The following is a 12,589-nucleotide window of genomic DNA, read 5'->3' on the forward strand; positions in this document are numbered from 1 at the left end:
CAGGTTACATAATAGTGTGTAAAGTATGATACCTTTTAAAAAGCTTAAATTTCTCTTTTTTTACATAAACCAGTAATTTATTATCAAGTATTATGTACTGAACATAATTGTATATGCTATACTTTTATACAACTGGCAGCTCAGTAAGTTTGTTTACACCAGTATCACCACAACCACATGAGTAATGAGTTATGCTATGATCTGGCCTTATAATGACTACAACATCACTAGGCATTTTTCAGCTAGGTTAACAATCTAGGAATTTTTCAGCTCCATTACAATCCTAACGGATCACCATATATGTAGTATGTGGTTGACTAAAATGTTATGTGGCACATGACTGTATATATTTCCCATCGTACCGCAACTCCCATGGCTGGAAACTGTTAGAGCTGAGGTTTACATGTATCAGGTCTGTAGCCAGAGGCAGCACTTAAAAAGCATAAATTTCTAAGCATATATTTGTTGGGCAGTTTGTAAGTATCTAAACCAAAATGTTAATATTTTCCTGGATTATGGGAGTTAGAAAAATCTTAACTTCTCTTTTTTATCATGTATGTTCTACTTTTTCTATAATCATTATATATTGTGTGTATAATTAAAACTATGAAATAAAAAAAGAAATTAAACTGAAAATGTAGTAAACAAATCTGATCCTTAATAAATTCTAGTCTCCAGGTACCAAAAAAATATTTTTTTCCTTCAAGAATAGTCTTTAGATATTACATATGTTTAAGTTTATGTAAATAACGGCAACAACAATATCCACATTTGTTGACAGCTTATTCAAGGCCCTGTGCTCAGAACATTGCCACCATTACCTCATTTAATCCTCTAGCCCCAGAAAATAAATAGTAAATGTTGTTTTATAGCCTAGTAAACTGAGGCACAGAGATTAAGTGACTTGCCCAAGGTTACAGAGCTAATTAGTGATAGAGCTGGGTTTTAAATGTAGTTTATGTGATTCCAGAGTCCCTTTTTACAAACACTGCACTGTAGTTGCTTTGAAATTTAGATAACCACTTTTTTTTTTAAGGGCTATACATTCGGAATAAGATACCTTAGTTGATGCTGGGAAAGAAAATTGGCTGGATAAAAGAAATTAGTAGGAAGTTACTTTTCACATTAAACACTCTTACCTTTTGAACTTTGCAGTAAGTGTATAGGTATATTTATTACCTAGTTTAAAATAATATTTAAATTTTAAAATAATTTAAAAGTGCTATAAAAATTTTCCCCTCCAATTCAAGTTGTATTTTGGCATTGGTGTGTCTTCAAACAATATTACAACTGCAGCTGCCAAAGCCATGTAGATACCTTAGGATACCACTGTACACAGAATAGATCCCTAACTTGGGTATTAAAAGATGGTTATAAACAGGGTAAGTCCTTAGAATATTTCTAGTTTATCCATAATTATCATTAAAATTGGGATAAACTAAATAAACATGATTATCCTGGGTGGCTTTCAGTTCTAATAGTCTAGGAATTTTACTTTCTCTGAGCTAAACACAAAGACAAGAATATAGTAACTTTTAACAGATACCATTACTTTTATGAATCCTTTTAGAATTTCATTGAAGTAATATCCTAAAACTGTATTATAATTTATGCAAATTTCCCAGAAACAAGTCCTTAATCTCATAACATACATGAACTATATCTGCTAACAATCCATTTAGCTTTGGGTATTTTTTTCTTGCATTCTTGGGGTGTTGAACTTGAGGAAGGACCACCCCTGCAAAAATAGGACTCTTGGAAAAGAAATTCTGCAAGTGAGGTGTCAAATTGCCTAAAAAGAGAAAAATATATAAGAAAACACAGAAATTAGTCTAAATCAAAATAATCAAATTGCTATGTGGTCTTTATTATGTTACTAAAAAGAGATAATAACAATTACGTTATTTTAATTAATTAATTAATTTACTTTTTGTTTTGTTTTGTTTGTTAATCCTCACCAGAGGATATTTTTTCCACTGATTTTTAGAAAGAGTAAGGAAGGGAAGGGGAGAGAGAGAGAGAAAGAGGGAGGGAGAGAGAGACAGACAGGCATCATCAATGTGAGAGAGACACATTGATTGGTTGCTCCTGCACACACCTCGACCGGGGATTGAACCTGCAACCCAGGCATGTCCCCTTGACTGCACATTGAACCCAAGACCCTTTGGTGCACAGGCCGGTACTCCAACCACTAAGCTACAGTGGTTTTTAAGTTGAACAAGGAACTATCTGAATATAGCATAAAAGTTAAAGTTTCCCCAGTAATCTGTTGATAGCACATAGACAGTACAGAAGGTAAAACAACCAGGTTAATTTTCTTTTCACAAAATAAAATATATAATATGTAATGCTATCAGAAAAGCAAATCTAAACTTTTACCTATTTCCATATGAGTATCTAAATGGATTAACTAGCAACTGTTAATCAAAAAAGCCTTACTCAGAAAAGCTAACATATTAAAATTATTTAGATATTGCAAAGAAAAAACAAGGCTATAGAGTAGTAGTAGAACTATAAATAGGAGTGGAGAGAGCTAATTTCTAGTTAGTACCAGTTTTGCTATACAACTAGTTCTGTGACCTTGGGCAACTCTCCTCCCTCTCTGTGCCTTGGTTTCCTCATCGTTAAAAGACAAAATGGATCCCATTATCTCTAAGGTTGCTTCTAACATTAATCTCGTTAATCTCGGAACATTAAAGATGACATTAAAAAGTGTGATGCTTTAAGGCTCTGAACTATATCTTTAATCAATATCCAGATTTCATGGTTTTTATAGTTGTTCACAGTACCTTTCTCATGATCCTGTAATTACATGTTTATGTATAGCTTCCCCACCACAAAAAGGGCTCCTCCAGCTCCTCATTCATAAATATGTATACATAAAAAATTATTGAAACTTCATGAGCAAAGATATCCATCAAAATGCTTGGTTGGTCAAACAGATAATCAAATAATTCAGCTTTCATTAAATATATATTTTGAATAAGTTATTTAGCTATTTGGTTATCTACTATAGTTAAAAAAAAGTTTTCTCAGCAAATAATGGACTTTCTATCTCCAAGTGTTTTTAAAAAGCATCTAAATTAAATCTATTATTTAAAAATCCTTGAGATATGCAAATATTTATTTCTTTATTTTAAATTTCAGAGAAAGATAGAAACATCAATGTTCAGCTGCCTCTTGCACGCCCCACACTGGGGATTGAACCCACAACCTAGGCATGTACCCTGACCAGGAACCATAACCTCCTGGTTCATTGGATCGATGCTCAACTACTAAACTACGCGGGCATGGCAAGATATGCAAATATTTATAGAAGCCAAAAATTTTAAACAATTTTCAAACAAATTGAAGAAGATTCCTATTGTACTATTTTTCTTATCAACAACCATCAACATATGGCTTACCTATTTGCATCCTGGCAAAAATATTATTTGTAATAACAGAGGAGAATTTTCTTTTTTTTTTTTAATCAGCTCAAGGCATGCATCTGCTGCATCTATCAAAAGAATATGCTTCCCCGTTCTTATAATGAGAAAACTAAATTTGAAAATCAAATTTATTGAAAATCAAGCAAATTTGATCTGGAAATACTTATTTTAGGCGTTTAACAGTACATTTCAATAATACCTACCTACCTACTTTTAAAACAATTTTATGAAGTAAATCCAAATCAGAGCTGCTAGGAAGAAAGGGATTTCCAGTGGCCATCTCAATGATCATACAGCCCAAAGCCCAGATATCAACAGGTCTGAAACAGATAAGACTCAATCACTTTTTCATAGAGAAATACATAAGATACCTTTTCTAAAAAGAACTTCTAAAACAATGTTAGGGACAAAGAAAAAAGAGTGGATAAGTGGTATCATTTTTAAAATTCACTGTAATAGCATATGGCAACCTTAGTATATACATTAAATATTATCACATTTTACTAATATCACTAAATAGATTATATTTAAACTGCATGAGAAGTCATGTAGCAGTCCAGATAAAAAGTAACTAATTCTAAAATTGTTTTAAATACTTATACAAGAACATTATGATAAACTAGAGGCCTGATGCATGAATTTGTGCATGGGTGGGGTCCGGCTGGCCCGCCCAAGGGGGACCCTTCAGGCCGGGCCAGCAGAGGGGAGGGGCCACAGGCAGTTGGCTGGCCGGCCCCGCACCTGATTGGGGTATTGGGGGGCGATTGGGGGCCGGGCTGGCAGGGGTGGGCCAATCGGGGCCTGGATCAGGCTGGTTGGCTGCCACAGTGCACCATAGCCACCGGTCATTCTGGTTATTCTGGTCATTCTGCCATTCCGGTCACTGGGCTTTTATATACTAGTATATAGATGGTTTATGAATTAGAATTGGATAATAAAATCATCTTGTATTTAAAAAGTAAAAACTAAAAATCTTCTCACATTCAGAAAGATATAAATAAACACTACGATGAGCTCTATTTTTTTACTGTTACAACTGATTAAAAATTGTAAGATTTGATAACTGTTGGTGAGGCTATGGAAAACAAACACTCCCATGTACTGTTCTGGGAATATAAACTTACACCATTTCTTGGAGGGAAAATTGGAAAAAGCTACCAAGATAAAAATGTACATACATTTGACCAAATAACTTTATTCCTAGAAATTTATAAAAAAATTTACTCGTGAGCCTGATAGCAAGGCAAATATCTTTATTTCTGCAGCTGTCTAGCTCCTGAGTATCCTTTGAGTTCTGCCAGGACCCTTGGTTTGGGTCTTGCCTTATTTCTAACAGGGTTAACAAATGTAAAGGGGAAAGGATATGTTTTTAAAAACTGTAATAACTTACCCACATTTTATATCCTACCACTGATGAGTCAAAACACACACACACACACACACACACACACACACCCCAAAACTTCAAATAGAACATATGAGGGGTGGATAAGGCACCAGACACTGTCTATTTTACTTCCCTCCACTGCCAGATATAAGACTCAATAGCGTAAGAAGAAAAGGAGATGGGACTTAACTCAGTTCCTCAGGAAATCCACTTCCTGGTACTGCATGGCAAGCTATAAAGGAAAAAGAACAACGCTAGGGAATGGACAAGTTGAGATTATTTAAAATGACGAGTTTAAAAATGTGATTGAGTTCAATCTCTTTACAGGACAAACAACTATTCCCTGGCGGAGTACTTTCTATGGAATCATCTCTCAGTCCTCTGGCCTGCATTTCTGCCATGACTCCGCTGGCCTAAAATGTAAGTCCCATCTGCAGTTGACTGCATAGAACTTACTTTTTTGTTCTTTATCTATAAAGAAGATTTGTTCTTTCTCATGCATTGGAAAAAATAGAAGTTTTCAATGAAAATTTTACTGAATGGATTTGCAAATTCTGCTTTAGCAATCTATCTTTAAATACACATTCTGTAGGTTAGCTATTGGGAATAAAGCTATGGCTAAAAAAAATTCACTCACACATGTACACAAAAATAAATGATAAAATTTCACAGCAACAATGTTTGTGGTAGAAAATATTGGAAACAACCTAAATGTCCATCCATACAGAAATGGATATATAAAATTTTGTACAACCACACAATGAAATATTATTCAGCTGTTAAAAAGGATGACATAGGTCTATATGTGTGCTAATATAAAATGATCTCTAAGATAAACTCTCAAGTGAAAAAAACAAGTTCATTAAAGAAATCAAAGAAGTTATAAATAAATGGAGAGATATTTCATGTTTCCCAACTGGCTCTATAGATTCGATGCAACCCCAATCAAAATCCAATGTGCATATCAATAAATTGATTATAAAATTTATATGGAAAGGCAATAGACCTAGAATAGCCAACACAATGTTGAAGAATAACAAAGTCAGAAGAAAGACACTATCTCATTTTGAGACTTACTGTAAAGCTACAGTAATCAAAACAGTGTGGTATAGATTAAGAGAACAGAATAGAGTCCAGAAATAGACTCACACAAATATACTCAAATGATCTTTGACAAAAGAGCAAAGGCAATTCAATAGAAAACTAAAGTCTTTTCAACAAATGATACTGGAACAATGGACCATCCATATGCAAAAAAAAAGAACCTAAACATAGATCTTAAACCTTTCACAAATCCTGGCTAGGTAGCTCAGTTGGTTGGAGTGTAGTCCAGATGCATCAAGGTTGCAGGTTCGATCCTGGGTCAGGGCACATATAAGAATCAATCATCCCTAGCCGGTTTGGCTCAGTGGATAGAGCATTGGCCTGTGAACTGAAAGGTCCCAGGTTCCATTCCGGTCTAGGGCACATGCCCAGGTTGTGGGCTCGATCGCCAGAGGAGGGCTTGCAGGAGGCAGCTGATCAATGATTCTCTGTCATCATTGATGTTTCCATCTCTCTCTCCCTATCCCTTCCTCTCTGAAATCAATAAAAACATATTTAAAAAAACACACAAATGTATATATATATATCATGGTTACTTTGGGGGGAAGGGAATAGGGCCCATGGAGGGTCTTCTGAGGTGGCCAACAAAATTTTATTTTTTGATCTAGTGGTAGAGCTATACATTTGTTGTGTGAGGTTTTCTGGTATCTGTATTTTGTTTTACAATAAAAAGATTTTAAAAAACACTCATGAACAAATTTATTTTAAATACAATGTGAATGAAGCCTCAGAGAATCCAAACTTACCATGTACAAGGAAGCAACACTGGCTCTGTGAAGTACAGAGATTATACTTATCTGCAAGAAACTTATCTTTCAGCAAGAAATATTTTAAAGAACAACAGCTAGAGTAGAACTAGGTCATATTAAATATTAACTGGCACAAAACTTACAATGTACATGAAGGTTTAGAAAGGGATATGATTTGAGGGCAAGGAATAAAGACTGGAGATGTATCAGAAAAGGAATTTAAGCTACATCATGAGGAGAGGATAAAACTGGGACATAGATTTGATGGAAGCTACATTCATTGAGAATTTACTATATTTTAATGTTTTTCATTCATTAAATCATTTAAACCTCAGAACAATTCCATGAAGCTGATCCTATTACTATTTGCAATATACAGATAAAGTAATTGAGGCTGAGAAAAAGTTTGAGTAAGGCATCAGTGATAAGTACAGTAGAAAAGGTACTTTGGAGTGACTTCAGGTAAATTAGCTTACCTTTCTGTGCTTCAGTGTCCTCTTATATAAAACTAGAGGCCCAGTGCGGGGCGGGGAGGTCCCCCAGCCTGGCCTGTGCCCTCTCACAGTGCGGGAGCCCCATAATCGATCGCTCCAAAGTGGTAGGCCCCACCCACCCATCTGGGGCTCCTCGATGGACTGCCCTAAAGAGGTAGGCCGGAGCTGGGGGTCCCGCCTCCTCTGTGCCACACACACAGCGTCAAATCCCCACCCACCCGTGTGCACCCGCTGTGCACACAGCCTCCTGGTGATGGATCGTGACATCATGGTGTGATGTCGTGAGGGCGTGATGACCATTTGCATATTAGCTTTTTATTATATAGGATGAGGAGGACAATAGCACTTTTACCATAGAATTATGAAAATTAAATGATTTAATGCATGTAAAGCATTTAGAACAGTTTCTAACAAAAAGTAAGTACTCATTAATATTAGATATTATTTCCCTGGCTAGTGTGGCTCAGTTGGTTGTAGCATCATACTGTATACCAAAAGGTGACAGGTTCGATTCCCAGTGACAGCACATACCCAGGTTGTGGATTCGATACCCGTTTGAGGCATGTACAGGAGGCAACCCATCGATGTTTTTCTCTCTCTCCTTCTCTCCTTTCCCCTCTCTCTTTCTCAGATCAATAAAAACATATCCTCAGGTGAGGATTTAAGTATATATATTAGATATTACTATATAAACAGAATAATGGTTTCTAGGAAAAGCATGCAAGAATATCCCTCTCCATTTGTATTAGTTGTACAACTTGGTCCCTTTATGTTCTTTGAGATTCGTTATTTGTATATTAGATTGCTGTTTCATATACTGCTTCTACTGTTTCACAATAAATTGAGACCATGCTACCTTTTGAGGCATCCAGAACAATATAATTTTAAAAAGTATTATTTGCCAATCTTTGCAAAGAGAGTGCCATATTCCAGAAAATAGGACACTTGTCAGTTCCTATAGTAACACTGGCAGAGTGAGGTAAATGATTTTAAAACCTTTGTATAATGTGGAGGCTAAACATAAGCAGATAAGACAACTCTGCCAAGGATGTCTGCATAGGTCTCCTGGGGTTTGGGCTACTTAGCCCCAGAGGGCAAGCATGGTAACATCAATAGCCAGCATGGCAGGTGCCTATAGGACCTCTCTGTTCTATGTAGAGGTATCCCTTTCTTAAACCCAACTCAGATGCAGAAGGCTGAGGGTGTCAGTAGTAGGGGTGACAAATTCACCACGGTTAAAAAAAAAAAAGAGATATGAATGGGAAAGGCCAGGCAAGATCCTAAAATATACATACTTTCCATAAGAGGTATCTTTTAATACTAATTCTGGAGCTCTATACCAGCGTGTGGCCACATAGTCTGTATAAATATCCCCAGGAGCTGCTAGCATTCGTGCAAATCCGAAATCACAGAGTTTAATAATTCCTGTCTGAGATACTAAAATATTCTCAGGTTTTATATCTCGATGAATGATCTAAAAAACAAACAGAAGATGCAATACATTAAAATGGGGTTTCATTACCTAGAAAAGCTCTCAAAAATTATACAGAGAAAATCTAGCTAATCAAGGCAGTAAAGGTATTTTCTTACCCCATGCAAAGGATTAATCACACAATGCAAAAGCTAAAGTTATACTAGAATTTTCAATTCTTGCCCCATACATTGTCTCAAAATGACAGGGAGCCAAAAAAAAAAAAATACAAGTATAATACTAAAAAGGTAAATCACATTCCTACAAGGAAAAGTAATCAAAAGAACTTGAAAAAAAGTTTAACTTTCCTTTAACCCCATGTCACATCCCAGGTACTACCATTTCTCTCATTTTCTTCACAATAAATCTCTTGCTGACATCATCTCTACTCATTCTTCACTTTATGATCATTTATTCAATACTCAAAGTAATGAAATCGGTCTTCTGCTGAAATGTTCCATTAAACTGCCTGAGCCAGCACCAACAACTTTTTTTTAAAATATATTTTATTGATTTTTCACAGAGAGAAAGGGAGAGGGATAGAGGGCTAGAAACATCGATGAGAGAGATACATCGACCAGCTGCCTCCTGCACACCCCCCACCGGGGATGTGCCCGCAACCAATGTACATGCCCTTGACCAGAATCGAACCTGGGACCTTTCAGTCCGCAGACCGACACTCTATCCACTGAGCCAAACCGGTTTCGGCCAGCACCAACAACTTAATTGTTGCTAGTCCAACCGATACCCCTCAATACATTATCTTACTTGATATCTTAGTGTACAAATGTTGCCAACCATACCTTCATTCTTGATTTCTAGGACCTAAAATTCTCCCAGGCTCCTTCTGTCTCTATGACAATTCTCTATCTGTCCCTCACATGCAGGTTCTGATCTTAGGTTTTCTCTTCTCATACATCATGCTTCCTGGGAAATCTCATGTACTTTTTTTTTTTTGGGGGGGGGGACCACTTTCTTCACTTGGTTATGGGGACACCATACTTTCTTGGGCTTCTTCCCAACTACTGGCTATTCCATCTCAACCTCACCTACTTTTATAACTTTAGTAACTATCCAAATACTGATGATTTCCAACTTTCTATGTCTAATTTCTATTTCTAGATATCTCTCCTGGTTTCCACAAGGAGTGGAATTCCATAAGAAGTCCCACTCAGCAAATCCAAAACTAAATGCATCATCGCCCCCAAAGCTATTTGTTCTCAATAGTGCTTTTGCTTAGTGAAGGGAACCAACACTGACCCATGTCTCAAGCCAGAAACCAAGGTATTTTTCTTCCTCTCATATACTCTTTTAAAAAATATATATTTTATTGATTCTTATAGAGAGGAAGGGAGAGGGATAGAGAGTTAGAGACATCGAGGAGAGAGAAACATCGATCAGCTGCCTCCTGCACATGCCCTACTGGGGATGTGCCCGCAACCAAGGTACATGCCCTTGACTGGAATTGAACCTGGGACCCTTCAGTCCGTAGGCCGATGCTCTATCCACTGAGCCAAACCGGTTAGGGCTCCCATATACTCTTAACATATCTACTTCTCTCTCTAGTTCAAGTCCCCTCAGCTCTCTCACTGAAAATTACACTACTAACTAGTCTCTCTGCATTCATTCTGATCCCCTCCAATCCTCTATCTACAATGAATCACAGTATTACTTTAAAATCATGTGTGATTATGTCACTTCTCTGTTTAACATCTTTTAAGGATTCCCGCATGACAAATTTCTAACTCCTTAAAATGGCTTATAAAGCCTTGTAGGATTTGAACCCTACTCACCTTCTCAACCTTCTACAACCTCTTTCTTTTTTAAAAAAATATTTTTATTGATTTAAGAGAGGAAGGGAGAGGGAGAGATAGAAATATCAATGATGTTCGGGGATCGAGCTCACAACCTGGGAATGTGCCCTTGACCAGAATCGAACCTGGGACCCTTCAAGTCTGCAGGCCGATGCTCTATCCACTGAGCCAAACTGGCTAGGGCTACAGCCTCTTTCCCTAGAATATTAGTTTCCCAATTTTCCAGGATTTGTCTAATCTATGCATTTGTGATGTTTGTATTAGATGTTCCTTCCATTTGTTCTCACATCATTCTGCACTTACCCATTACAATATTTGTCAGGCTATATTATTAATTGCCTATTTATTTATTTGTAACTCCCACCAGACTTGTAAGCTCCATGAGGGCAAGATATATGTCTTGTTTAAGCTATATTACCATGCCCAATACAGTGCCTAAAACAAATAAGGCATTTTAAAACTTTATCAAGCCCTAGCTGGTTTGGCTCAGTGGATAGAGCGTCGGCCTGGGGACTGAAGGGTCCCGGGTTCGATTCCAGTCAAGGGCACATGCCCAGGTTGTGGACTCGATCCCCAGTGGGGGGCGTGCAGGAGGCAATCAGTCAATGAGTCTCTCTCATCATTGATGTTTCTAGCTCTCTCTCCCTCTCCCTTCCTCTCTGAAATCAATAAAAATATATTTTAAAAAAAACTTTATCAAATGAATGAATTATGTTCTCATCACTGGAAAAGTATCATAGCACAAGTGAAAACATCTCAGTGACAGAAATCTGGGATCTTTCTTTGTTTATATAACTTAATTGCTATGTCTTTGGGGTTGGCTCTTGTTCTGCCTCCATCTCCCTCCACAAATGGCCAAAAAAATTAACCTAGGGTAATAAGTTAGAGCCATCTTAAAGGTACCATCTATACAAGTACATTGATCTATTTTTACTTCCACAACTCCTCAGGGTGAATTTCAAGGCTCTGGCAAACCTCTCGCCTGGGCACCTGTGCAATCTTATCTCCCTTTGCCTGGTCTCTGTAAGAGCACTTATTGCCACTCTCTGACGTCCTCTGCCCAGGTTTTCCTCTATTATAGTGGTATCCTATCTGAATATATTTCCTTTTCTAGTGAAATCTTAGTTACAATTCAAAACTGTACTTACATTAGTTTTAGCTCTTCTTCGAAGTCTTCTACTCTCAGTCTAGCCCATACTGTTTTTTCCCTTTTTCAAAAAACATTTTCAAAGTCTACAAGGCAGTATAGGACTACAGATAACATGACTATTCCTGACTCTGATACAGTGCTAAACACTTTATACCTACTACCTAATTTGATCTTTACAAAAAACCTGTGAGGTACTATCGTATCATTTCACAGATAAAGAAAATGAAGCTCAGTGAAGTTAGATAACATTTCTAGGCCCACAGAGTAACGGGGCTTCCACCTTTCATTGTGCAAGCTGTGAAGTGCACATGTTTTGTGTTTATCCACAGAAAAGCTGGTGGGTGAAAATCCAAGACAGACTGATAACAAAGACTGGTGCTTTTAACTTTTGCATTATACTGCCTCCCCATGGATCCAGCTGGAAAGGAAATTACAATCTGAATTCCAGTTGCTATCCCAACCATATTTTTCAAAGCAGTAAAATGTGATACACTATTAACAAGACAGAAAATTAGAAATTAGGATATCTGAAAAAGCCTGGAATATATATGTGTTATGCCTATATCACTTACTAATAAAACTATTTTTAAAGCTTTTACTGTTATTTCCTGAATACAAATCTAACTTTCCAGAAAGTAGAGCTCGTGGTGGGAACAAAATATCTCCTTAATAACCTGAGCTAAATACGTATATACTAGGCAATGCTAAAGGCAGCACTAAAATCAGAAGAGTTTATCTTCTTTCCTTTCTTGATTTTTCAGGAGTTAAACAAGGCTCTATATCTCTTAGCTACTTTCTTTCTTTCTTCCCCTAAAGGCATCCACATGAACTGGCCAAGTTTCAAGTTCCTACCTTCAAACCTCCCTTCATTTGAGCTAGCCTAGCTTTCAACATTTTAAAATGTACTTTCTCTAATAAAAAATGCCCCAATTGACTTTTGATTCCTCTATTCTAAATTATTAATACCATACTTGGTCTGCCCTATAATT

General features: G+C 36.8%; 1 protein-coding gene across 3 annotated transcripts in view; it reads right to left on the reverse strand.

Annotated features, from left to right (window-relative positions):
* Positions 1–12,589, reverse strand: part of CDKL3 (cyclin dependent kinase like 3) — a 36,670-nt gene that overhangs the window by 17,921 nt on the left and 6,160 nt on the right. For all 3 annotated transcript variants that reach the window (XM_054717838.1, XM_054717836.1, XM_054717837.1), the window contains exons 4-6: positions 8,461–8,639; positions 3,639–3,751; positions 1,653–1,792 (exon numbers count right to left, since the gene is read on the reverse strand). In XM_054717838.1, the coding sequence (XP_054573813.1) occupies positions 1,653–1,792; positions 3,639–3,751; positions 8,461–8,639 (432 nt within the window). The remainder of the gene's footprint in view (positions 1–1,652; positions 1,793–3,638; positions 3,752–8,460; positions 8,640–12,589) is intronic.

Source organism: Eptesicus fuscus, chromosome 6 (genome assembly GCF_027574615.1).
Source record: "Eptesicus fuscus isolate TK198812 chromosome 6, DD_ASM_mEF_20220401, whole genome shotgun sequence".
NCBI lineage: Eukaryota > Metazoa > Chordata > Mammalia > Chiroptera > Vespertilionidae > Eptesicus > Eptesicus fuscus.